General features: G+C 37.8%; 1 protein-coding gene and 1 long non-coding RNA gene across 10 annotated transcripts in view; one reads left to right on the forward strand and one right to left on the reverse strand.

Annotated features, from left to right (window-relative positions):
* LOC134740478 (GTPase-activating protein skywalker) overlaps window positions 1-27230 on the reverse strand; it is a 110856-nt gene that overhangs the window by 67587 nt on the left and 16039 nt on the right. For all 9 annotated transcript variants that reach the window (XM_063672959.1, XM_063672963.1, XM_063672962.1 and 6 more), the window contains exon 3: window positions 15553-15755. In XM_063672959.1, the coding sequence (XP_063529029.1) occupies window positions 15553-15755 (203 nt within the window). The remainder of the gene's footprint in view (window positions 1-15552; window positions 15756-27230) is intronic.
* LOC134740516 (uncharacterized) overlaps window positions 24471-27230 on the forward strand; it is a 245252-nt gene continuing 242492 nt past the window's right edge. Inside the window, exon 1 of the long non-coding RNA XR_010127823.1 lies at window positions 24471-24695. This is a non-coding gene — a long non-coding RNA (uncharacterized LOC134740516). The remainder of the gene's footprint in view (window positions 24696-27230) is intronic.

Below are 27230 nucleotides of genomic sequence, written 5' to 3' on the forward strand. Positions count from 1 at the left end.
CCCCAAAAATAAATCACTGAAAATGTGCGCGAGCGTGTCTTACTATTTTTAGGAAAAGGAAAATACTTTGATCCTTTTTTAGCGAAGCACTCTCGTCACGGAGCCTCCGGGGACTTATTTTTGAAAAGTGGTTCTCGCTTGAATTGCAAATTGCTCCTTCGTTTTATTGAGCGTAGTCTACTTGGAGGCTAACTTGATCCTTATTTCTGGTTCAATAAGGAATATAATATTGAACACCAAATGCTTGCGACGTTTCCGAAACATGCCTCTGTTTATAAGGCGAGTCGTGACCAAATGATTCGATTTTGCAACATGCATTTATCTACATAAAACTATAACGATGGTTATAAATAACGATACACATTTACCGGTACTTTTACTACTTAATTAATGAAATGACGAAATTGATATATTCCTGCTCGTTAAAAGTTTAGCAGCAAAAAGACAATGTTGTGCCGGGGAAAAACTAATAACTAGGTGTTAAAGTTAGAAACTGCTAACAAAGTCTCTCGTTCACCACGTGGATTCTACGAAACGCCCAAAAACTCGTGGGCGTCAGGCATAAATTGGCGAAATCCGCAAAACTGTCACATATAATGGGACCGGCGGTTTTGTTTTGTTATTTGACATGTATATTGATAACGCTAATTGTAAGTTAATTGTAATTTTTTTATTATTTTGAATGTAATTATTGTATTTATAACGCTAATTTTATTTTAATTGTTATTTTTTATTTATTTAATTTTTAATGTAATTATGAAAACGACATGTAATACGAATTATTATGAATATAATATGAAATATGATTCGCTTGTCGTTGACAACTTGTTAACTGTCTAAGTCTAGTCATGTTTAAAAGTTGTTCTGACATGTGAAAAGCTTGTGCTAATTAAGTTGCTTAACTTTTTAAAGGGTTATTAAAGTTTGCTGAGTTTGCCGTTATGTTGTATCTTCTTGCTGTGTAACTTTTTCTTATTTAACTATTTGTTCTCTGTTATTTTATGTCTTTTTTCTTCTTGTCTGTTATCTTCTGTGGTTCTTCTCATCTCACCTGATGGTCTAATCGGAAGATCAGCGCTGGAAGCCACCAGCAAGGCCTTATCATATGTTTTCTTTTATATTATGTAATCTTGTTTGTTTGTGCTTACGAATAAAATTTTATTATATTCTATTCTATTTATTCTGATTTTTGAATAGACGTGAAAATAGTTTGAATAGAGAGAGGTACTTTTACAAGAATTACTCTTTATATTTATAATGTGAAATACACACAATATTGGCCTGTTTTGTTAAAATAAGCCATCTTTCAATATTATTTACATAATATTTAAAATAGGGTATTCTCCTACTAGTCAAATCAGTTTCTTTTTAGAACTGTCAAAGCGATTTGCTAATTTTATACCTTTAAACGAGCAATTCTTGTATATATCTGTCTATGTATATATATTTATATATTTCGGGGATCTCGGAAACGGCTCTAACGATTTTGACAAAATTTGCTATATGAGGGTTTGCGGTGGCGAAAAATCGATCTAGCTAGGTCTTATGTCTGGGAAAACGCGCATTTTTGAGTTTTTATATGTTTTGCTCGGTCTCCCAGATATTATGGTATTTATATGAAACATTACACAATGACGTCACGGTCAACTCACCTACTTTATATATTTCTATCCGATTTATTAAATATAACTTGTGTTTAAAAATAACCGCTATCTATGTTTTTCTAATAATGATCTGGTGCTTTATTTCATGCATGGTGTGAAATAATTTATTTTAAATAAAGTCAAATACCCTATTATATAACTTTTTTCTTTAGCGAAATCCTTCGAGCAAGAATCTATTTTAATAATTTGGCATTTCAGTCATGATAGCAAGCCACAGTTTTTCCAATAGGCCTAAATGATATTAAATATATGTATAGTGAAATGGGATGTAGGTACTGAAATACAACCAAGATAAAACAACTTGTTACATGCTTAACACAAACACTATACATACCTATAAATATTTCTGTAAGCACTGTTCAATAATGCATTGCCTACTATCCCATACTAACAGCCCCGCGCAGCGGTCACGACACAGCAAACAAATGCACAAAGCCAACATTACTGCACAAATATTGACTGCCAAGGTCAGGAGAATGTGCAAACCCGCCAGGAAATGGTTCCTTTACTTCCTGCAGATCGGCGTTAGTCATAACCGGTCAGCCAGCTGACGAGCCAAGGACTTATTGTTTATTGTCTTTTGGAGCGTCAAATCGGCAGAAAGTTGCGTAATCTAATTGTGTACTAAACGGTGTTCGAAATGGAAATCCCTTTCTACAGTACCATACAGAAATAAGTAAGCATAGTGTTCACTCCATACATCAGTTTTGTTACCAAAACGAACATTAAACTATCACTTTCAAAAAGGTGCCCACTGACTATCAGTCCGCCGGACGATATCGGCCTGTCAGTTAGAACAAAAATTTGACAGTTCCGAACAACTGACAGGCCGATATCGTCCGGCGGACTGATAGTCAGTGGGCCCCTTAAGGAATTTTTAAACCCTTTTTTTTAACTGTGAAACTCAAACTTCTTATTATTTTGATTGAGATTGACGTCTACTAATATGGATCATTGGATCATTTACTAATGCTGTTTTTTTACTTTTATTACACACGTATAGCTTAGTGGTTTAACCGATGAGTTGTCAACTGATTGGTCTGACCACAAACGCGTCTATGATGATATGAGTGACATTACATCACGCTATACAGGGTGGCCAAAAAATATGTGCATTCCCGTTGCCAGTGAGATTTTGGGATTATACTAAGCAACTTTTACTATGGGACCAACCCCGAAATCGCGAAACAAATTTTGGCTGTTTCATACATTTTGGCTGGTCGGGCTGGTCCATTTTCTATGGGAGGGTAAAATTCTTTATCGCTCGAAAATGCAAGTGACAGAGATGTTAGATAACGAAATTTCGTTTTTCCCAATTACGCGAAACTCTGCCCCCTATTGAATCGAATCGAACCTATATGCAGAGTTGACGCAGCAGCGACTTCTTTCTTTATATACACGACTGAATCGGTTTCCCTTGCATTTTCTTTCAGAAAAGTATGTTTAGCTGAGAAAAACTTCACACTAATGTAATCCTTACGCTAGTTGATCGAGCGAAAGCGAAGGTTTTCGTTTCAGCTTCGGCTAAAATGTTTTCGTATGTCCGGATGTTCTCGTCTACAAGCCGCATTTCTCGATTTTTGTGAAATTTTGCGAACAGGTTTTTGGAAAGATTTCAAAATGGTGGAGCCATGAACATGATTCGCGAGGTCTACAGCTCACAGAGACCCTAGTTTAAATAGGGTAATATAAGTATGACACGGTATTATTGTTTGACTGTACATAGAAGTGGCGATGGCGGCGGGCCAGCGCCCGAAATAGTCCGTCACTCGGCTTTTCTCACCTTCAGGCGCGTGCACTGGGGTCACGTGCGGATATTTGTAAATTCCGATCTACATTACCTACAATTTGTGTGTACAAACACATTAATATACATTTCTAAGGTAAAGGTCTTCCGGTGATGCAGTTACGCATTTATACAGAATTGCGCGTTATTCTTCTTTCTCCTCATCCTGATACCCCCCCCCCCCCCCCCCTATTAGCCTCGTGCATGAAGTCTAAATTTAAACGAAATATTTTTTATCCGGTGTTTGTTACTGTTATATCATGTTACAAGTTACAAATGCATATCCGTTATTAAATTATCATTTAATTGCTTAAAATAATAAAAAGTACAAAAATTTGCCCGCGAAAAGCTAAAGCGACCATGTAATGCTCATGTTACTTTATGGCAAATAACCTGAAACTAGTGAGCGAAACGTCACGTGACATCACGCGTTCGACAGATTAGTTCACATAAGTGTCATTAGTAGCAAACGCCAGTTGGACCGTCCAACGTGTGACGTCATCACGCTCTGTCGAATTCGCGCCAAAAATTATGAGCGTTTCAACCGCTCAAAAGTTTTCAACTTTTTTTTTAAATAAAATAATGTGAAGGTTTACAACAGTATTTTTATTTATTCCGGTGTTCAAACGATATAAATTATGATTACACAAATAAAATAAAAAAACATGCATGGAGCTAATAGGGGTGTAGGCCTCGAATTATATTATTCAACTGACTCCAGGCCTGGGCAGTTTGGATAACCGCTTCCCACTCCATCTCCAATACACCAAACTCTTAGTACACGGAACGGCGCTGCCGAAATGTCGGGTTCAGCGAAAATTAATGAAATCATCGACTTGTTCTTGCTGAACCGTGCTCCGTGCTAAACTAACTTTTAGTCTTTTAACCACCATCATTGGCCTTTATGTTCTGAAACTGAATTGAGCCATACTTTTACCCACCACTTTTAAATGCTACCATTTTTAGAACATGATTATCTACACCAAACGGGATCAGATTGTAGAGAGGGCCCCTGAGTCTTTTGGGAAACAATCGGTAAAGCGTTGCAAAGCTAAACTTGTGGAGACAACTAAGTAAAGTTATTGAAATAGCTTTACCAACATCACATAAAACGATAAGAGAAGAAAGTCACACAACGGCAGCTACTCATAAATCACATGCATAACGGTTATTACACACCATTAGCGATGTCGACATCGACTCGACAGCTCGACACGTCACAATTGCATTCCACCTGACCCGATCTGGAGCAGATATCAATCATTGTCTCTCTACACCTAGGGTTACTAGACGTCAAAAACATTCCAAACTTGTCAAGATTTTTGGTCATTTATTTGTCGAGGTTGCGGAAATGTCAAAAATTGTAAGAAGTGAATAATATTACAGTTACAGAACATATCTTTGGCAGCCTGCATGTATTTGACATGTGAAACTATGTTTTATTAAGGAATAAATGAATGAATGAAGGTTTATATTTTTAGTCGTGGGGTAATAAGGGGAATGAATGGTACATATTCTGAACAGTTCCCTGCAAAAATGTGTGTATAGTTTGATCGCCTGTATACAATCTTATAGCAAGAATTTAATCAGGATTTTTGAAATATATCTCTGGTAACCCTGTCTGCATTTATTCCCAGTACCACCTCCCGCTAGCGATGAACCTTATTTCAGTAGCCTAGAGTTTCTGGCTGTAAATGTGGGGCAGTTGTAAATACTGGGAATGTCCCGTTAAATCTGAACTATAAATAAATCGGTATCATTAATAAAAGTAGGTTTCTAGATGAAGGGCAATATTTCCATACGTAACTTAAAGCTGGCTTAATAGAAGGAGGTAGGTATATTATTATAATGGAAGACATACTCTTTACCCAGATGCCTATAAAGAACCTATAAAGAACCTTTCAACGGTTTATGAGCTTTGTGGAACACGGGGCCATAAAGGATCTAATATCGAATACTTGCTACGCAATGCTTTCACATATACACTTATGCTATTTACGCGCAAACTTCGAGTACAGCTGGTATTTTGCCAGATGACGGGAAACAATAGATGAAATTGGCTGGGAGCCGACAACAAAAGGTGCTATAGAATATTGTTTAGCTGCATTCGCTAATAATTGTCCAAGTGAGATAGTTATTGTAATCGCTTGTATAAAGTAGTCGCTACATTACCTACACTTGTTTGCAAGTGTTGCAAATATAATCACAGGGCTAGCACGGTGGGAAAGAACGAAACCGGATTTTTATGCCTTCGGTCGGACAATGCAGAAAATACAGTTTCAGGTCTAAAGGTTCGGCAGCTCTTTTGGCTGAAATCGAACCGAAATATTTTCCATGGTCAATATCCAGGGAGGAAAAATGGGACTACGTTTGTAGAAGCGTTCGTCCACTATTGTCTTAATGACTCCACTTAACTCCACTCTCCACTATATAAAGTATCCCAACCCAATAACAAATAAGGTGACTCATAGAAAAAACTTATTATGATTATAATATTTATAATATAACATCAAATAGTCCGAAAAACCTTCATCATCCCGACTAAGTCCGCTGCGACGTCTGACGACATTGGAGGTCTAAAGGAATTTTCAATTTTCTACGTTATTTTGTCCATTAACGTAATACTGTAAAGTCCCTGCAGATTAAAAGATAGGGTAAATGTTTCTTGAATAACTTATTTGATAATATAATACCTAATACTAAAGTACGATACCCACCGAACGGGCGGAGTCGGCGCGCATTTCAGATTCGTAGGAAATGGAAATGGGAGGAATGCTTGAATCATCATTATCTCAAAATTATTTACACAAATATAAGTAAAAGTTAGAACTTGAAATTATTATCCATACCTATCCGTAATCTAACGCCTTTAATGGATTGCTATTGACGGAAGAGCGTAAGCGGAGTCGTTTAAAAAAACAGGCCTGAAAAGCTAAGAATGGCGAAGCGGTGACATAAAATATCGTCCGATAATTTATCATCCCGGGTGACATTATTAAAGTAAAGTTCCAATGTCCGCTTGTTACTTTGTCCATCAGCGTAATACCGTATCAGAGTCCCAGTAGATTAAACGCAATGTTTCTAATGAAGGCCGCCGATGACGCTGTAATCCGATTTCGTTTAATGAGATAATGGTGACGTTATACAACGTTTCATTTGTAACGGCGCGGATAAATAAAGAATGAAGATTGTCCATCTCAGTACATAATCGCGTGTTAGGTGAATAGAAACGAAACCGGTAATATGATTACCTTGAAAACGAGTCTGAAAAGTGACGATTTCCCGCGTATGATAAATTCAATTTCTGGTCATCAAACTTTAACATAGGGCTAAACAGAGATGTATTAAAAGTGGTGCAAGAAGAAAAGCTTACATATACAATACACAAATAAAAATATTAAAATATATACAAATAATATACTACTACATACTTCACACATACATATATTATTAATAAATTACGATGAATACTACTCATACTCTCGCTTTTATTTAAATAGATTTTTCAACAGTGATGAGTGGGATCCAGGGTCTTTAAGATCTCTTTTAAGAAGTCCGTCAGGGTATTTAAGAAGTCCTTTTGAGTCACGCATCAAGAGTAGAAAAATCAACCAAGTATTTTAATTTTAAGCTCGTCTCGTAAATCTCAAGAGTTCTTCAAATTTGTACATACTAATCTAGCATACAAGAGTAGATACTAACACTAGTGAAAGCGAGTACAAGAAATCCTAGACCAAATTGTCAGTTGAATCGAGCAATTTAAAGGTCGTAGTTTACATGAATAAATATTGCCGGCCGAGGCAATTTACCACATTTCAAGCCTAAATTTCTCTTTCGCCGTATCTGCCCTCGTCAGCCCTGTAGAAAGCACATATTTACTTGGAAAGGTAAATTTGTTTTAAGAAGGGACGAAGGGAGTATGAGATTACATAGTTTTGTAGTGTAAAAGGTAAACTTCTAAAGGTAGGTTAGATAGACGAAGAGAAACAAAAGAGTTTACACATCGACCAAACATGGGTAGGTTAGAACACATCAACCTGCCACACTTATTTCCAAAATTGAAAAAAAAATAGGATATCATTTTGATAAGTAGGCATGTGAACCGAACGAATCTTCCCTTCAACAAAATTTCCGAAAATGCCGGTTAAATCTACTTATACTATTCGGGCGAATTCAAATTTCAAAAATACGATAACAAAACAATATCAATCTCCGCGCATCTTGCACATTCATATTGCAATGGGATCGCAGATTAATGTCATTATGATACAAATACAAATTATACCAAATACAAAAATATTTATTGACAGAAAACATTGTTTACATTTTTCACTGTCCCTAGGCTGAACCCGTCCTGCCGAGTCCCTCACATAGGAAATGTAATGATTCACAAGAAGCAAGACGCATGCGTGAGAAAAACATTCAATTATACTCATTTGCTTTCCTGCCACCGGGAGATGGAGTTACGTCCTTATGTACGTCATTTCGAACGGACCGTTTGGAAAGCCGTGCTCGGGGTCAAGGCGCATGAGTCGTTGGCACTGCACCATGCGCGCGCAGCTGACACTGGTGACGTGACAGACATGACACTCCATCGCAATTTTCTCACGGCACGAAAGTTCATGTATAGAACAAGCAAAGCGTTTGAAAAACAACCCGACTACAAAACTACTCTTGCAAAGTCTGTTAAAATGCAGCCTAATGTCAGCGGCGTCATAAAATCGAATCGACTGACAACACATTCACCGAAATCAACGTTGTTCTGACGCTATGTTGATCAAACTATGTATGAAAACAAAGCCATCCAAAAGGATAGTTTATTGTGACAACTCCGACGTTTTCTCGCAATCTTATGTAAAACAAAACTCAAATTACATGTTAAATCATATTCGAAATGAGTACTATTTCAAAACAATTTATACACCTCATCATTAATTTCCTAGTAAATCTGCTCATTTCTACCTTGAGTATAAACAAAAAAATCATCACAGGCATTACACATTCGCTGAATGAAAACCTAAAATAAATTAAAAGAACCAAAATATCACAGCATTAATCATTAAGCAATGATAAAAGCTTTCAAAACTGCACACTGTCATAACACAAGAACGCATTTCTTAATGAGCACAACGAATAAACAGATGAAATCACTCCTGATGGACAGTTTATTATTGTATGAGTGTATGGTATCCCCAATGTCATCTCGGTTCCAACAACCTATTATATTAAGCATTGCTTCCCATGATCATACTTTCCTACCATTGTAAGTCACGAGCTCGATCTCCGTCGGAATTATATGTAATAGGGAATCATACATCTGGTGGTGGCAATTCAGTAAGTTGTGAATCAGAATCGAGGTGAACAGGAATTCGGTCGCTCGAGTCGGAAATCCGGATGACTGCGATAAGGAAAATGGGATACATTTTTGGGAACTTTCGCGACTGGGAGCGGAAGCACACGTAATTTCTGTTAAAATTTAAAGCATCATTGAGTACTCAAAGATATGAGGGGACAGAAAATTGCGTGCAGAATTTTGTAGAAAATTGGGTACGACCCAAGAAATAATGAAATGTACGTTTTTAGTGCCCTACTTCTAGAGAAAGCCTTATGCCAAACGATATAAACGTGCAACCGACCTTTTTTGTAGTAGTCATTCTTTTTTCCAATTGCTCTATAAAGTCTTACACGCCCGAGGCAAGGACGAGAGTTAGTTGGCAACCTAAACGATTCGACTTATACATATGTGGGTAGAGATTTTTTTGTATGATTATCTGAGCTCAATATTTATATCATTTATAATATCAGCTTCATTTAATCAATATCAGTACAAAATATACCATATTATCTAAAATTGCGCCCATCCACAGCACCTACGCTCTGCTTGTGTACATCTGCATTGCGTCTATGAGATTTAAATGTGGGCGTAAGTTCTCTCGTGAGATTGTGCACTGATGCTTAATAATAGTTTATTTTCAATTCCATAGCTCTCTTAAGCATTTCTTGCTCCAGTAGTTTTTTTATAAGTAGGCATATCACGTCGTTGGCAAACATCCTTTCGGCTCGCCTGATGGTAAGGTGTCTTGTAACTCCAGGGGTGTTACATACACGTTTCACGTTGCCAACCCTTAAAACACCTCGACACTAGAATCCTTTTTGAAAAGTCTAAGGGTCAGTTGCACCAAACGGTTTGTCATCGTTAAAGAGTTCGCGAAATTTTATTGCATGGAAAGTTTTATAGTTAACCGCCGCGGCGCGCCGGGTGACGTTAATCAGTCTCAAGTGCGGATGGTGCAGCTGGCACTAAGACTTGTTTGTGGTTCAACTGCTAAACCCTACTTGTAGTACTTGTACCTATTACGGTGCATTATAAAGATCATAGGTGCACTAGTTACAAATAAATCCAAACATATTGTCGCTAGCGCGCGCCAAGGTGAGCGAGGCCCCAGTTGACTCGGTGCCAATACGCACGCCGAAATAATACGGTGCACTATCATAAAAAACAGGAAGGTATAAATGATAAAGATAAGCTAAAGTAGGTACTTAGAAATACGTCATAGTTGTCTATAGTTCGTTTTCTTTACACTAATAAATACGTAATAAATACTAATGATATGTGTTAATAAAGTGACCAATGACCATGGAACGGTTTGAGAACTTTTGACAGTCGGAAACTGACTATAAATAGTCCATTTTGGCACTACCGAACCTAATTCAATACACACATTTGTGATAATAGGTGAAGAAGCTTTAATCTAGTAACATACGCAATTAATCGAAACGTTCTGGAATAAAATAGTTTCAGAGAGTGTTCTAATGTTGAGGGAGGTCCAATATTTACTTGATTTACTAGGATTAATTTTTAGGTAGTGGTCTCAGATCTCCCAATTCTTCACTGTTTCGACAGCGATAAGAGCTGCATTTCTACCTCAAGCTGTCAAATGTCAACACATCACATATGTCATAAACCTATAAGTAAATGGGGACAAATAAGCCAAAGAAACCGACACTGCTGAAGACGTTTCAAATACGTTCAAAAATTTGTACTTGATTCGACGTAACACGACTCATAGTTCGCCTAGCGCGTGCTATTTTAGCTCTGCTCCCTACTTCACCACCTGATATCGTCGCCTTACATTAACAATTCAGCACAGAGGTACACTACTGATCCAACAATTATGTACCGTCGTTGATCAGCTACCCAGAAATATACCAGATGTTGTCAGTGTCAGGCAGGAGTCAATTGTCAAATCGGTCAAATAGGCTCCTAAAGTTACAAAAAAGAATAAGACATTAAAAGTACTTCTAAAAGCTGCCGCATCAACACACAAGCATAAGCATTACGCTACATTTTCATTCATAAAAGTGTCGTAAAATCAATGCCAGTCATTTAGTCAATTGCACACATAATTTTATACATTTTAAAACTGCAGCTGGTGCGTTACACATCTGCGAATTGCGACTGTAAAATAAACATTTAATTAGTCTTTGGCGAATACAATTTCGGGGGTTGATCTATAAATTTTATAATGGAGTTTGAGAACTAAAATTAAGGAACCGATTTAGAATAAACATATAGAGCACACACCAGGGAGGATCTATATCAAAAACATAAATTCTTTTTTAGCAAATTTAAGGTACCTACATTAGGGTGGGTCGCATTGACTACATTTGACAAAATAATTAATGTTAAACATCGCAACAGCAGTTTTTGTACAGAAAACAATCAAACTCTCCATACACATATGTAGTATTAGAACGAGATGCTTGGAAGTACTTTATCTTAATTAATTAATTAGTAATTATAAAGTGTTAAAATTGTAAATATATTTATTCCTCTTTGTGCCGCTTTGGCAATAGCTGTATGGTGCAACTTGTAATTTGAAATAAATAAATAAATAAAAATGTTAATCCTAACCTAACGAACACATCTTACTATTATACCCAAATTGGTTTTAAAACGAAGAGCCCTGTTGCATGTTATGTTATTACCCTAATGTCCCTAAAATCATTGTAATTAGATTTATATTTGAACACGGCTAAAATATGATAAGTTAAGTTTTGCGAGCGAGCAAGATTTGACCACAGGATTTGTGACAAAACCACATTACACTAAGAGCCGTTACGCACTGTCGACTGGTCACTTTTTAGTCGCCGGTCGCCCGGACTACTTGGCGACTCGCTGCGTAGTGGCGACGCACAAGTGACTGCTGGTCGCCTATGACCACTAAGAAGGGGTCAAATGGAAGCGTTCACAGTGCGAGCTTTCGAGACGACAAATTTGTATCCATGTCTCTCTCGAACACAGTTGTGAAGAACACAACATGTTTTAGTGATGCTTGCGCTGGGCTTGATCTGCTGGCCCTAGTTGCCTATGTTTTGGTCGCCGAGAGACCGAGTCGCCGGCGACTAGTCGACAGTTACGGCTCTAACACTTATTCACTCGCAAACCGAATAACATAGTGAATATGACCGAAATGTCGCTTTTTTCAGATACATTTCAACCAGTCAATCCTACCACCTATTGTTTTGTTTTACGCAGTAACATAAGACTATACTTTATTGCTTTGTTTACATTCAACTTTATAAAAATTACCATGAGCAATTACTCAACAATAAGAATGTGAGAAACGATCACTTTGAATAATTCCATGCGATTCTGAATTTATGAAAAGAATACATATGTGACGTCAAACGTGACATGTAAGACATTGTCATTTAGTTTATGAACCGTTTGTTTTTTAGTTTAAGACATTGAAGAAGATAATAATTTTGGAGACCGGTCTGGCCTAGTGGGTAGTGACCCTGCCTGTGAAGCCGATGGTCCTGGGTTCGAATCCCGGTAAGGGCATTTATTTGTGTGATAAGCACAGATATTTGTTCCTGAGTCATGGATGTTTTCTATGTATTTAAGTATTTGTATAAGTATTATATATATCGTTGTCTGAGTACCCACAACACAAGCCTTCTTGATCTTACCGTGGGACTTAGTCAATTTGTGTAAGAATGTCCCTATAATATTTATTTATTTATTTTATTATTATGCTAAACATGTAGTACCTATATTATCAAACTGAACTAGTTACGGCAAGAAAAAAATTGTTTTATGTAAAAGATCTCTTTAAATGATAAGGCAAATAATGCGGTAAAGCCGGTAAAAGAAGTATAAAATGTAAAAAGCTTTCTGTAAAGTTAACAATTGTAGAGAAATGTCGACATATATATTCCCCTATTCCGCCCGACTGGATCCAAAAACAGTAGAGGTTAGAATTTTTTACTAACTGATCTCCCCCTATAATAAACCCTATTTTTATATGCCAGATACTAAAATAACAGTTCGAATAATCAATTTACTTCCTAATCTACCAAATCCAACGGTTATTTTAGTACTAACAAATGACCAATATAACTGTAATTTTAGTGTCTATGATATAAAAACACGTTTAGACCGTTAGTACAGGTTATTTAGACGGCGTATCAGTCCTCGATTCTCGTGCTCGCGGACAATAGGAGCATCTCAATTAGTGGCAACAATGGCTGCCTAATTACTAATACCGTGATACCGTTGTATGTACCATTATTAACTATCAATTCGTATACCTTATTCCAAACACATAAGGTCCACTGAGGGTCAATTAAGATTAAAAGTTTTGATGTTATGTAGTTGCCTACGAGAGTTTGTTGGTGTTCGCTGATTAGCGGCTTAACATAGACACCCATAGTCTAAGTTCTACGTTGGAAGTTGGAACTATTATTAACACTCGTATTTATTCCGATACCTTACAGTTTTTGACTAAAATGCCGGTGACATACGAATAGAATAGCATAAAAATATATATTATTCGTATATACACAAACACAAACGAAACTAAATATTTGAAAAAAAAACATTTATTTCAGTCATAGGAATTTCGGAGCAGCGCAGTTCAATTCTGACAATGAAAACATTTTTCAGAGAAATTAAGAATGATGAATATGGACCTCAATGTTATTTTATTAGCTCTAATAAAATTAATCATTTCAACTGGAGTTGCATGAATAATTATTGTACATGTACCACTTTAACGCAACAAAATTGCTGCAAAATTTACGATGTCCGGTCATCAATAAGTAACATTTCTCACAAACTCAAACATTTATTTAACAAATAGGCCTCAAGGGCACTTTTACGGGTCAATATGCATTTTAAGCGATAAAAATAAATCATCAATCAAAAATAAATCACAAATCAACAAACAAGACCATCACAGATCGACCTAATTCCAATCTAAAAAAAGCTTGTACTCTCATGGACATATTTAAAGGTACGAAAAAAAAAGTTTAATTACTATAGTTCGTTTTTGTTGCATTAGAAAAAAGGTAAACAATCTTGGCGTGTCTTTTTATTGAAAAATATTGAAAAACGCTTTTAAAAAATTGTTTATATTACTTATGAAAGCAAAAATGATAATGTTCGTACCTATACTAGTATATGATATAAATTGTAACATATTTGCTGTGACTTATTTTTCAAAAGTGATTTTTAATAAAAAGACACGTCAAGATCCCTTACCTTCTTTCTAATGCTAAAAAAACGAACTATAATTTTGAAATTACTTTAGGTAATCCAGTAATTAAACCTTTTTTTTGCGTTGCTCTAAATTTGTCCATGAGTATATAATTACTAGCTATGGTACTAATAGTTCAGAAACTGTATTAATCAGTCTTAATCTACGCCAAAACGCACGTGCGCGTAAGCACTGCGCGTTGATGTCGCAAGCAGGGGCTCGCTGAATGACAAGCCACGCCCCTGCGCGCGCGACGTAATACTGGCCAATTTTACCTACAAGATGACCACATTTTGGTTAGGCAACTTTTTAAACCTGATTCAGTTCAACGGCAAATTGTCTCGTAAGTATATTTTCTGTAGTAAATTTTACATTTATCATCAATTCATCATCATACAAACATTATTGGATCACACCAAACACTTGTTATATATAAAAAATAAGCTTACAGCCCCTCACCCCTACGAATCCAGCCGCACGTAACTTTCACGGGAACAGGGAACTGGACTCGAATAAAATAAAAAACATAAAAAGGGATGAAGAATTGAAGATGATGTAATTGACATGTAATCGAAAAAATTTAATCTGATAGGAATGATAGTCACATTTTTAAGTTTCATACCCCAAGGATGCTAACTGGAATACTAATATTATAATATCCGCAAACCAAACTGGCGGCCGGGGTTGTGTACTCGTGTCGATGGTACCTATATAATATGATCTCTATTGTCATTTTGGTTTGCGTATAGTATAAGCCTCCGCTGTCCATCCGTCTGCCATCAGGTTGTAGGTATGTCGTGATTCATGAACGTAACGCAACGGATTAGGTAGAATAGGTAGACAGTAGAATTTGTATCTTGTATTAACAGTAGGTTGAGTTAGTACAAAATGAGGCAATCATTATTTACGAGTAAACATAACCTATTTTTGTTATTAAATGAAACGGTATAACAATTGACTAAATAAATTAAATGTATGAGCAGATACAACGCTGTTAGGCGACGTATCGGCATAATTTTATTGTTTGTCACGACTTGTAAAAACCTTAATTACCATAACATTTGAAACAATGATGTTTTTGACGAGCAGAATCTCACTTCAAACATAAATAAACATAGTTTTCTTTAAATAGTAGAACTGGTATTTTACAAGTAAGGTTAAAAAAAGTAAGTACATATTTTACACCGCCTTCACGATTTTTACTGTAAACATGATTCTTATCTTCCTTATCAGATGCGTTTCTGACGAAAAGGCAGTACTTATTAGATTCACCGACAACAGTTCATATCAATCAATAAAGATTGCTACAAGTTTCTGTATATGTGTTACTAAATACTTGCGAAACACGTGCGCGCCAATGGACTGCTCGTATTTAATTCGGACAAATAGCGTCACGTGACTCGAATACACAGCTGTCTAATAGAAACGTAACGCATATGTTTATATACACTTTAAAACATTGACGACGATGAATGAAAATCATCACATCAAGCAAGGTTGATTTCTTATCAGAGTAAATACACATGGCCTTGAGCACGATAAAGCAAAGAGCACTGACCTGAGTGACCATGTCCCAGTAGAAGCCGTCGAGCATGGATTTCCCATGCTGATGCTGCCGGCACAACGCCGGCCACAGCAACGCCCGGACCGGGCTGTTAATCGGCCAGGAGTTCTCTCTGATGACGAGCTTGAGTTCACGTTTCCTCGATTGTTGTAATAGAGGTTGGACCTCCTCGAAGGTTTTGAGCGGCGCTTTCTTCCCTGCGAATAAGGGGGAGGGTAAGCACTGTGTCCATACTGGGGGGGTGGAGGCGAGGGATTCGGCGCTGGGGGCGCGGAACGCGGCGGGCTCTATGTACATGGCGGTGGCGCGAGGGACATGTTCTCGAGGCGCGCGCGCAGCCGGCACTGGCAGCCTCCGCGGAAAATGCGATAGCGCCCTGTCTTCGATTGTTTATTTAACCGTGTAACGGCGCGAGAGGCCAACTTTACATTACTATCAAATTTTATTTAAATAAAAAAAAACCGAAATTATTAAAATAATGTCATAATAATAAATAAAGTAAAGGCGAAATGTGAGCTTTAACAATACAATAATGTATTTTGATAACAGTTTAAATATTATAGATATACCTAATATTGATCTTTTTTTGTAGAGAATAGAGTTAAATTATTTTTATTAATTATTGCACAATAATTTCAAACCATTGTGTAATCAGATACACACTATTATTCAAAAGCAATAGGGGTGAGGTGGTTTAAGATTTTTATTCAAACATGGCGTTGTTTTTTTCCTACTTTGCAAAACACCTACCAACATAAAAACTTTTAACTCGGTTTTCTTTGAAAATTATAAATGAAATCAATAAAAGGGGCGTGTATAAATAAAACCATACACGGCACACACGGCCATGGGCGCGCGCCTTATCTACCGCACGTCACACGCTACGTACGAACACGAAGTGCATGTAATAATAGCCCTCGCGATACCGCGGCAAAAACGCAGCATTGGCCCAGCGCCAGAACATACAAGCAACGCTAAGTAGAACACTTCGGTAAATACGATTAAGGTCTTGCAAACGGTAGAAAATTCCCGAAAATTACTTAAACAGGTTTCTATCAAAAAGGGTATAATTTGTCCAGTGGTGTAAAAAAAGAAGACCGATTTGTCTTGCCATTATCACGTAATAAAAGCGATCATAATTGATTCACTGTACAACTGCTAGTAGTACAGTAAGTGCTCCAACTAAAGTACCCACGTACGCCATACTAGCTGTTTTGAGAAGTGGATACATATGTTAGGGCACCCGGGCACCGACTGTACAAGTAAGTATGTAGCTTGTCACTGTAGTGAAAATTATTGTCACATTTTCACGTTTTACAAAAATGGCGTGAGCACAGAGAAATTCAGTTCTTTTTTTCTACATTTTTCTAAATACAGTAAGCAGACCTAGAAAAATATCCGGCATTACACGTACCTCTTTGAACCAAAATTCGTATCGAAAGGAAATCTAAGATTATCCTAGCTGGCAAGCTGGCATAGAATTCACAATTTTATTTCAACTCGACCCCTTGTAACAGTTTTATTGCTATAATTGGAAACGAACCTTCAAATACACGCAGTAATTACTGAAACGTATTTTTATTTTAGATTTAGTCAAACATAGTATTACCATGAATTTCTTTTTTATTACAAAAAAGCAAGCATTTGACCGCAATATCACCTGATGGTAAGTGCCGATGCAGTCTAGGATGGATCACGCTTACCTACCTAAAAGATATTCACTCTCGATAGGTATTTTTAAACTTTCCGCGTATCTGCTCATTTTGATCACGCACGTTACTTAATTAGTCATACAGCGGACTTCAAAGGTATTGGTTTTAAAGTGTTACGTGGTGTTACATAGATTAGGCGCGGGCCATCAAACGTCGCGTCAGGGGGGTGTCACTGCGCAGTTTAGGTATATTTGGCCGGCGCACCGCCCGGGAAGGTGTATGGCAGTGGGCTGCCGCTTATTGGATAAGTTTCTAAAATTTACATCAAACAAGGTAAATAGGTAATTTGAAAGTTAAAATGCCTCCCAGTAGGCCGAGCACATGATTGATGCGACAGTATCTCGCCGCGAGACTACCCGTCTTCTACTAACTGTATGAATTAAAGGGGGATGGGTAGTCTATGTCGCGGCGAGATACTCTCGCGCCAATCATGTGCTAGCCCGGCTGGTTATGAAGCTGACTGCGTTTTTTGTAGTAACCATTTTGACGTAAAATATCACTACATAGTATAAAACAAAGTCGCTTTCCGCTGTCTGTCCGTCTGTCCCTATGTATGCTTAGATCTTTAAAACTACGCAACAGATTTGATGCGGTTTTTCTTAATAGATAGAGTGATGCAAAAGGAAGGTTTATATGTATAATTTGTACAGGTTTTGTGTAAATTAGATGAACTACCCGTGCGGAGCCGGAGCGGGTCGCTAATAAAATAATAAAATAAACATATGAAAATAAGAATACACAAAAAACATAAATTTCAATCGACACATTACTAACTACTACATATAATAAACCTTCCGCTTCAACGTTGCACAATTTCGCCGGTGTAATAAACAGTCTTAGTGAAAATAAGCTAAGCCATATTTGTGTCAATAAAATGTAACTGACTACCGCGCGTTGGACGGGTTAAGTTAAACATTAGCCGGTGATAAAGCGAGGTTATCTGCGACCGCAGTCTCGGCCGAGTCGCCGCCGCTATCGACCGCATAAAAATGAGCTGTAGCGACAAAATTACTGGGACGGTTTTGGAGAAATGGAACTGTTCGGTCTTAAACTGGTAAGGAATTGAAAAAATTATAAGAATTGTCGAATAAATGATTTATTCTGTGAATTTTTGTGCTTTGACTAGTTTGTGTTAAAGCAAATAATAGATAAAGAAATTCTCCGTGAATAGAATCTCTATCGCACGCGCGTAGAATCAGACCAAGCTAACTCGGCGGCGATTTTGATAGCACAGATTGTGCAAGTGTTATTTTATTATTTACAAGCCTTTCACTAGAAATAAGTGCTAAATTAAAATACGGAACTAAATAAGTAACGACCTAAGATAGAAACGGAGGAGAATGGGATTTTACAGACATACAGTACAAATATGACAAAAAATAAAACATAAGTACATTAGAGGATTAGGTATCCTCATTTTATGTAAAGATTTTATAAACCTGGGATAGTTATACTAGAAGCTGTATCGCGTATATCTTTACTTGACAATAGTTGTAATGTATAACCAGCCTTATGAACCGATTTTGCATATATAACCGGCCTTAAAGTTTGTAGTTTATTATGGTTCATTATTTTTGTATGTAGGTACAAGTACATTGTAGTTTTTTCTCAGTCACCCGTTGACCACGAACGCTGTAGGGGGGTCGAAACGTCGGGATGATTTCATAGTTTTATTTTAGAAGCTGTTCATTTAAAACTCTCGAATGTAACCCAGTCTAAGTACATACAAAAGAAAATTGTTACAAAAATGAAATATGTATATTTATCACTGAGTATAAAAAGAATAAAAATATGAGCTGAAAACGTAATTTAAATGGCACAAACTTGGCATCATACGAGTCCATACAGCATACAGCCCATTACGTATTCATGATCTTTACGTACTCATTTGCATATAGCGTCTAACATACAACAACTTTTAGCAAACACATATAACATACATATAACATACAACAACTTTTAGCAAACATGACAAGGTCAAGGTAAAATAACATTAAATTGGAGCACAATTTACTTGGTAAATAAATGCGACATCTAAAGCTAGGCTTAATATGACAATTACCTATATAATAGCAGTTACGAGTACGAATATAAGTATTGCTGCCATAATGCCAAAGCACCATAGACATTATACATTACTTCGTAAAGACCGGCCTTACGAGCACTACGAATGGGGCCGATACATTGGAGTCAAAATCGCATTTAGTTACAATAGCGTGTGGCGAACTGCGCAGTGGAAAGGCGTCACCATTGGTGTAAACAAAGTATAAGCGTATGCAATTATGCATACAATTCCGACCGAACACCGACGCCTTTCCACTGCGCAATTCGCCACACGACTGAGCACGGTGGGTGTAACTAAATGCGACTTTGACTTTAATGTATCGGTCCCATTCGTAGTGCTCGTAAGGCCGGTCTTTATAAAGTAATATATATGTCTATGCAAAGCACTTATGTATCATTATTTTCTCTAGTTTTAGTACAACTTGTGGTTGACTGGTTGTGTTAATGTATTCTGATCGATCATAGCCGCTGTTCTTCTCTTACAAAATGGATAGAAGATTTTTCTTGTAAAAGACCGCCTTAATACACCCAACGTTCCAGACAAGAGAGAGTATTTTGAATTCCTTGGAGTTAATAGTGGTAATTTCTGGGGAAATATCCCAGACGTTAACACCAAACAACAGGTGGAAATTTGAGTCCAGCTGGATGTAACTTGAGGTTGTCGTGAATTTTAGAATTAAGAAAACACCCTCAAGTTCCTGGTGATTGGCGGAAAGAGGATAGATTTAATTGACTTTTTTTTACCAAGTACTTAATAGAAATGTATACATATCCCAGCCAAGATGCACACGTATGTCCAGAACAGGGATGTTGCGTATATTCGCATCCGCATCTGCAACCGCGGAACTTCCGCATTATTTTCAAAATCCGCATCCGCATAAAATCGATGCGAAGCTTAAAGCGGATACGGATGTGGAACAGCTTGGGACAGGAACGTCTTAGCGGCGGCGTAAGAGTTATTAGGTAATTTCGTCATTAGCCAATAGGAATCTCGTTACGTTCTTTTTGTGATTCGTTGATCGAGCACTTTATGACTATGACCCTATGACTAACAGCGACAAGAAGTGTCAAGTCACCCTATGGATACAAGTAACTGTGAACATAACACAATGAAATATAAGCTAATGTCGTCGTCACATTTGTATTTCACGCGTGCCGTAACGGCAATGCCGCAAACAGTAAAACTAAGTTGTTATCATCAATAAACCACAACAAAGGCTGTTCTAGGTAGCCTAGGCGCACCTTATTGTCCTAGGTCGCGCTATAAACCTGGTGATAATCACGTACTTTGTTATTCTCATTGCTTATTGACACAGCATCGCTTCAACGGAACTAGTTCAGTGGGATCTCCCATTCTCCTTCTTTTTTACTCATGACAGTCCTGATAAACTGATCGTGATCATTTTGTCAGCTATTGGTGTCAAGCATCACAACATGCCGCCATTCTTCTCTTTTGACGGCCTTGCTGGTACATGCGTGTGCCAACCTATTCACTTCCATTACGCATGTATGTAAGTATACTTGTTAACGAGCGATACCCGAGATATCCGAATTGATCCACCAGACCAATGGAATGATTTTCAAATTTTCTACGGGTTCGAATCCTCCCAAGAACCAGAACTTTCTAGAAACGCAACATGCGCTTACAGAGCGCTTCGGAAAAATATGAATAACTCAAACAACACCTAGTTTTCCTTCTGGGTTAGAAGTCCAGGTTGCAGTCGCTTTCCCCTTATCTTGAGAAATTAAAAAAAGAAAACGCTGTTTAGTAGTAGTAGTAGTAAAACTCTTTATTTTACAAAAATAAACATAAAACAAGAGAAAAACGCATCATTTGTACAAAGGCGTACTTATCCCTTTCAGGGATCTCTTCCAGTTAACCTTTGAGCAATTGAGGGAGAGTTGGAGAACGGTAGACATCAAAGCTGTACTAAACGGCATAAAAGAAAATATTTAGTATCTGTTTAAAGGCCAGAGCACAGCGACTGCGTGTGCGAAGACGTGCACGTGCGCCTGCGAGAAGTGAAATGAAGAAGGATCTCGAGGTCCTCTTAGGGCCAACCCACTCAGCAGTGTAAGATACTACAATTTTGCAAACGCTTTAACGGTGGCAGAAGATTTGGAACAACCGACCCTTAAGCTGGCCATACACACTAGGGTATGCCTGCGCAGTTTTGCCAACTGCACGGGTAAAACGTAGCGTATGTGGTATTCCACTGTGCAGTTTTCTAGCCAGCTTCGACTATGCAGTTGCACTGTCCAGGCAAAACTGCGCAGGCGTACCCTAGTGTGTATGGCCAGCTTTAGGGCATGCGAGTTTCATTATATTCCGGTACAAAAAAAAATTAGCCCTTATACTGGTTACTACAAAGCAAATACGATAGTGAATGATGAAGTCAACACTAAACAGCTCTGCGAACGCATCGACATCTATCGAGAATTATAAGTAACGCAATTAAATCTAGTACGATCGTACGTCGATACACGGCGCAGTTGGCATGGCGGCGGGTAGATGTCACTAGATGCGTGATTTGTGCATTGTGCATTGTTGACATCGTAATATGCATACTTATATAGTATATTCGTATGTAGCACAACTATGATTGCGTGTTGTTTGACACACCCCTGTTCCCTAATAGACGGTTTCGCAATTTCACTGTCAAATTGTACTGGTAACATGGTAATTCCAGGTTTACTCGGTTAACCCCGGGTTAGTGAATGGTGCAAGTGGCCCTAAAAGTGGCAAGCCGACGGTATTCAAGTTCTGTGAACGCCTCGCCCCTAGTACCATGTTTATTGTTTATGTTATATACAGTATATGTATCGGCACTGCTGAATTATCCTAAACATGTGCAGCTGTATTTATTTATCAGTTTCCTGTTTGTGTCAACTTTATTACCAGTTTTATAATAACTTTAACATGACCGTCATTATCGAGGGTATTTTTAGAAGTTATTAATAATAATATTTAAATAGAAATTATCTAACGGGAGAAAGATGATGATGATATTTTAGTAGCGATAGCAGTCTAAACACGAACGTCTTCGATCGGTCGGTCGTTAATTGCGAACAAAATCTGTATGTTGAATAGAATTCTGTATGTGTGATGGGTGTTACCAGTCACAATGTCGTACAGTCAAATCGTTTGTATATATATAGGACATGTAATTAGTGTTAATACTTCATCATCATCTTCATAATGATTTCTACGTGTAAGTATACTACGGGGCACGGGACATTATTTAGGTAATGCAGGAGAGAGGCAATGTCAATTTGTCACACTGGCCTAAGGCGGGTTGGATATTTTGAATACACCTTTCATATTCTTCTCAGAAGTTTTCTTTAAATCACTACAATTATCCTTGACCAAGATCAAAAGACACAGGAAATACAATTCAAGTGACGAATTAAATCCAAAATCTTGTTAATAAGCGTGACTCACGATTAATAAAGAAATCAAATAAATTTCTACCGAAGGAAAACATTAGTGATTGCAGCCATTATTCATAAAGTAGTAGGCGCAATGTTTAAAACCGAAAATCGTAATTTTTCTTAAGTTAGAATAGTTCACATAAAATCATTACAATCTCACTCTCCTAGGCTAAACAGTAAGGTTGATAATTGAATGAATATTTTTTGTTTGAACCATAGCAATAAAGGAAAAGTGTTGGCTTTGAAACGGTTCCAACGTTGGACTCACGCGCCGAACACCGAATGCCGATCCAACTGTTCATGCAAAAGGCATGGTCAGGATATTAATAGATGTACTAAAATTCAGCTCGAATTTAATATTATGTATGTGGAGAACTTGGTAATTGGGGTAGAATAAGTGTAACGTATAGACAGTCCAAGACAGAAAAGATGGGCTAATTTTTACAAGCTTTTATTCAACTTGCAATGTATGTATGTTTGGGTCAAATCTTGCACGTTAAATTAGACCCACTTCCCATTATTTGATTGAATTGAAACATATGTATGTAAATAATATGTAAGTTGGGTGACAATGCAATATTAAGGTACCATCGAGCCAATCTGTTGATGGACACAGGAGGTGGCCATAGGAACTCTGTGATAAAACAACGCAACCTAATCGTGGGTTTGTTAGAACTGTCTCGATGAGTATTAGTTGTCTGTTGAAAGAAAAGTACAGTTAGCGATAAAAACTTATACTCTTTACATGAATACCAGACCCCTAGCATGACTTGCGTTGTTGATTTCAAGTATGTAGTCGCACGCGACTGGAAGATTTTAAAGTGCAAACTATAGGGCAATAAACGTCGGGTACAATAAATTAATTTGTACTTATATGTGTAATAACACTAATAACGCACGCAAAAAATTATGAAACGCTTTCCTTATAACTCTTATAAGATTGTAGCATTTTATAACATATATTTACAGTACATATGGTGCTACTTTCTCGCACTAGTGCGGAAAGTGCACTTTTTGTGCATATGTCGAAAGTTTAAAGGGCCATATGTACTGTAAAACGTTGTTCGATACACGTGCGAATAGGTAATTCGCAACTCGTGTCGATTTAAAACACTCCCTGCGGTCGTGTTTTAATTTATCGCCACTCGTTTCGAATTTCCTCTTTTCCGCACTTGTATCGAAAATAACTATTTTACGCGCTTCGAGATACCTACAACATATTATTGCAGTTGGATTTACAGGAACACCATTGTATTGTATCCATTAATATATATCTTATAGGTATTTCAAGGAAGTGTATTTCAAAAGGACCAGGAAAGCTGAATTGGGGCATTCCAGAGAAGTGTCGGGTAAGCGACGCTATGTTTCACTTCTGATAAAGACAAGAAGCCGATATTTGGCATGATAACGTTTGATAACTTAGCTTTATATTGAATGGATCTACAGATGGGCATGATGGAAGATCTGGATGGATTCTACAGGTTACTAAGGAAGCTGTGTCTTACGTGCGCGTCCCCGACAAAGTAGATCTTTTTGTGTGTCCCATTTGACCCATCCTTACGAGTCTTACAATTGATGAAGATGATGATAGATGAAAGAATTTAGTGCCTAACATAAATTTGTGTGAAGATTAGCAGTCTTTACTATGATTGTTTGTTTTTTTTGGACCCGGGTATGTCCATAAACTACGTCCGGACGCGGGTATGTCCTTAAACTATGTCCAAAAGAGAAGTATGGGCACTGCGAATGACATCTCGCTTTGTGTGGTAGGGCACAGGACAGCGGATGTCATTCCAGATCTAGAGCAGAGCCCAACTGGGGAAGTACCTCCACCTTACAGAAAACCGCAGCCAAATAACACTAGACCCTCCTCATAGTGTTGTGTTCCTGCCGGTGAGTAAGGTTGCCAGAGCTCAACGAGGGAGAGGAGTGTTAGGGTCGGCAACGCGCATGTAACTCCACTGGAGTTGCAGGCGTACATAGGCTACGGAGACTGCTTAACATCAGGCGGCCGTATGCTTGTTTGCCACCGACGTAGTATAAAAAAAAACACTAGTGTGACTAGTGTAACAGGTTTTATAATAGAATTTCGATCGGGTTGCCTCAAAAATGTCATTGAGACCATTACCGGGATTGTCCTAATTATAGGACGTATTGAGGTAGGTAGGCGTGCAAAGTGTCAAAAAGCATTTTCCACGCTGCAATTACTGACTTGGCACGCTACGTATCATATTTTACAACTAATGCATTTTTGTATGTAAATATATCTAGACGATTGCTATTTCGATTGTGTCGACATTTTACATCTAGGACAAAAACATATTTTCATACAAAACGTACGAGTAAATATTCTAATGTCGCCTTTCATTCGACCTACCGAATGCGAGTCCCACTCCCACGGGTTTTTTTATATACTTACCTACCATGATAGTGACTAGCCTAGCCACTAGGACATAAATACCGTAATTCCGGAATCCCGAAATACCGGAATAGAGGACCGATTTTTGTGATATTTCAATAACAGAATTGAAGAGGATCGAAATATCGAAATTCACTGACTGATCACTGACGGTAAACAACAACTGTGCTGTGCTATCAAGGCTGTATTTCATGAATCGTGATAGCTAGACAGTTGAAATTTTCACAGATGATGTATTTCTGTTGCCGCTATAACAACAAACACTAAAAAGTACGAAACCCTCGGTGGGCGAGTCCGACTCGCACTTGTCCGGTTTTTTATGATGTAGGCGGCAAATGAGCAGGCGAAGCGCCTGGTGTTACCCTCGCCCATGGACACCTGCAACACCAGGTGTGATGATTAAGATGGGAGGTAGACTCTTTTCTTGAAGATTTGTAGGTCGTATCGGTTCGCAAATACCGCGGGCGACAGTTCGCTCCACAGTTTAGCTGTGCGAGGCAGCAAGTTTCTGGAGAAACTCACAGTTGACGGCTGCCAACCATCTAAGTCCAGCTTTCAACCACATGTCTCCGGAGAGTACTTGATTTCTTCGGACACATAGCCAGGAAGACTGGAGACAAAATGGAAAAGCTTGTGGTCCGACCAGGTTAGCAAATCGCTATCCATCAAGGTCCATGATACCTTAGAAGTCGCTAGAGATCGGAATGCCTGGAAATCTGACATCTGGAATCATGTGCTCCACGTAGGAGGTCACGACCCTCAGCACTGAAGCAAGGAGGAACCATCTAAGTGGTGAAGATGGAAATGTTGTAACGTAGAGCGATGGCGAAAAGAAGCAAGCAGCGATTAATCCGAACAATCTCTGGCTGATAACAGGATTGAACATGAAAGTCGTTGGGCATTTACTTATAATTTTGTAGTTATCGAGCCGCTTTTAATGCACTATAAGGTTCTAGAACCCTAACCATTATTATAGTCCATTAATTTACTGAGCTTCCAACACACTTTACGTTAAACAATATCAATCAAGCTCGCAATTAAACACTTTATTAGGAACACAACCCTTTGACTCTCTAATTAATGTACCTAACCACATTTAAATGTAAAGGCGACAGTATGTAGACTATATTATCGTTAAGGGCCTTTATGTACTGCGTCATTTTCCAGCGTTAAAAGTGCTTCTACTGGATTTTTTATATATTTGCCATTTAAAAAAATATGCAGGGTGCACCTAGTTTACCTACTACTATATATCTAAAGGTGCGTATTCAATTCACTATAAACAATTTTTGGAATACACTGTTTCTGAAACACTATGCAGATATTTAAAATTTAAATAAACAATGTTTCAGCTCACATAATGTGGACGGTCTGAATACAAAGAACTTGGCGATATAGAATAGTGTGTAAACAACTGTTTCTGTTTCAGAAACACGTGGATTTCTGTTTCTGAAACCGTGTTTCAAAACAAAATGTTTATAGTAAACACGCGGCTTAAGTACATATTATGATTATTTTACTGTGAAATATCAATTTGGGTCTCAGGAATAAGTCGAGATGTCCGAAGGGCGAGTCCCGAACGACCAGTAGGGCTAAGATGGTCGGTTTTTTATCATCTGTCAGTATGCCTGTCACGCTCTAACCGCTCTAACGAGTATGTAAGTGCGAAAGTGACGCATGACATGACAAGTGATAAAAATGCGACCATTATACCGCCGCTGAGCACACGTAATAGATTCGGTTTGGAGGACGAGAACCAATTTATTTTCAATCGCTTCGAGATAATAATGAAAAGTAAACGGGAGGAAATTTTAATTTTCTGACTTCTGCCGCAAAGGAATATTTTACCTGCTTGGAAATTTACGGCTTGGGCTGGTGGAGTGAATAAAAGTTCACCTAATTAAAATTTGTTATGCACAACTTTGATTTTTGAAAGTTCGTGACCAGTTTAGAAATTATCTACACACATGTGTTTGCATAATTTCTAAACATATGTCGAAATTGACAAATACTCGTATTTGCCGCCTGCCGTAATAACAACATGA

Source organism: Cydia strobilella, chromosome 4, assembly GCF_947568885.1.
Source record: "Cydia strobilella chromosome 4, ilCydStro3.1, whole genome shotgun sequence".
Lineage (NCBI taxonomy): Eukaryota > Metazoa > Arthropoda > Insecta > Lepidoptera > Tortricidae > Cydia > Cydia strobilella.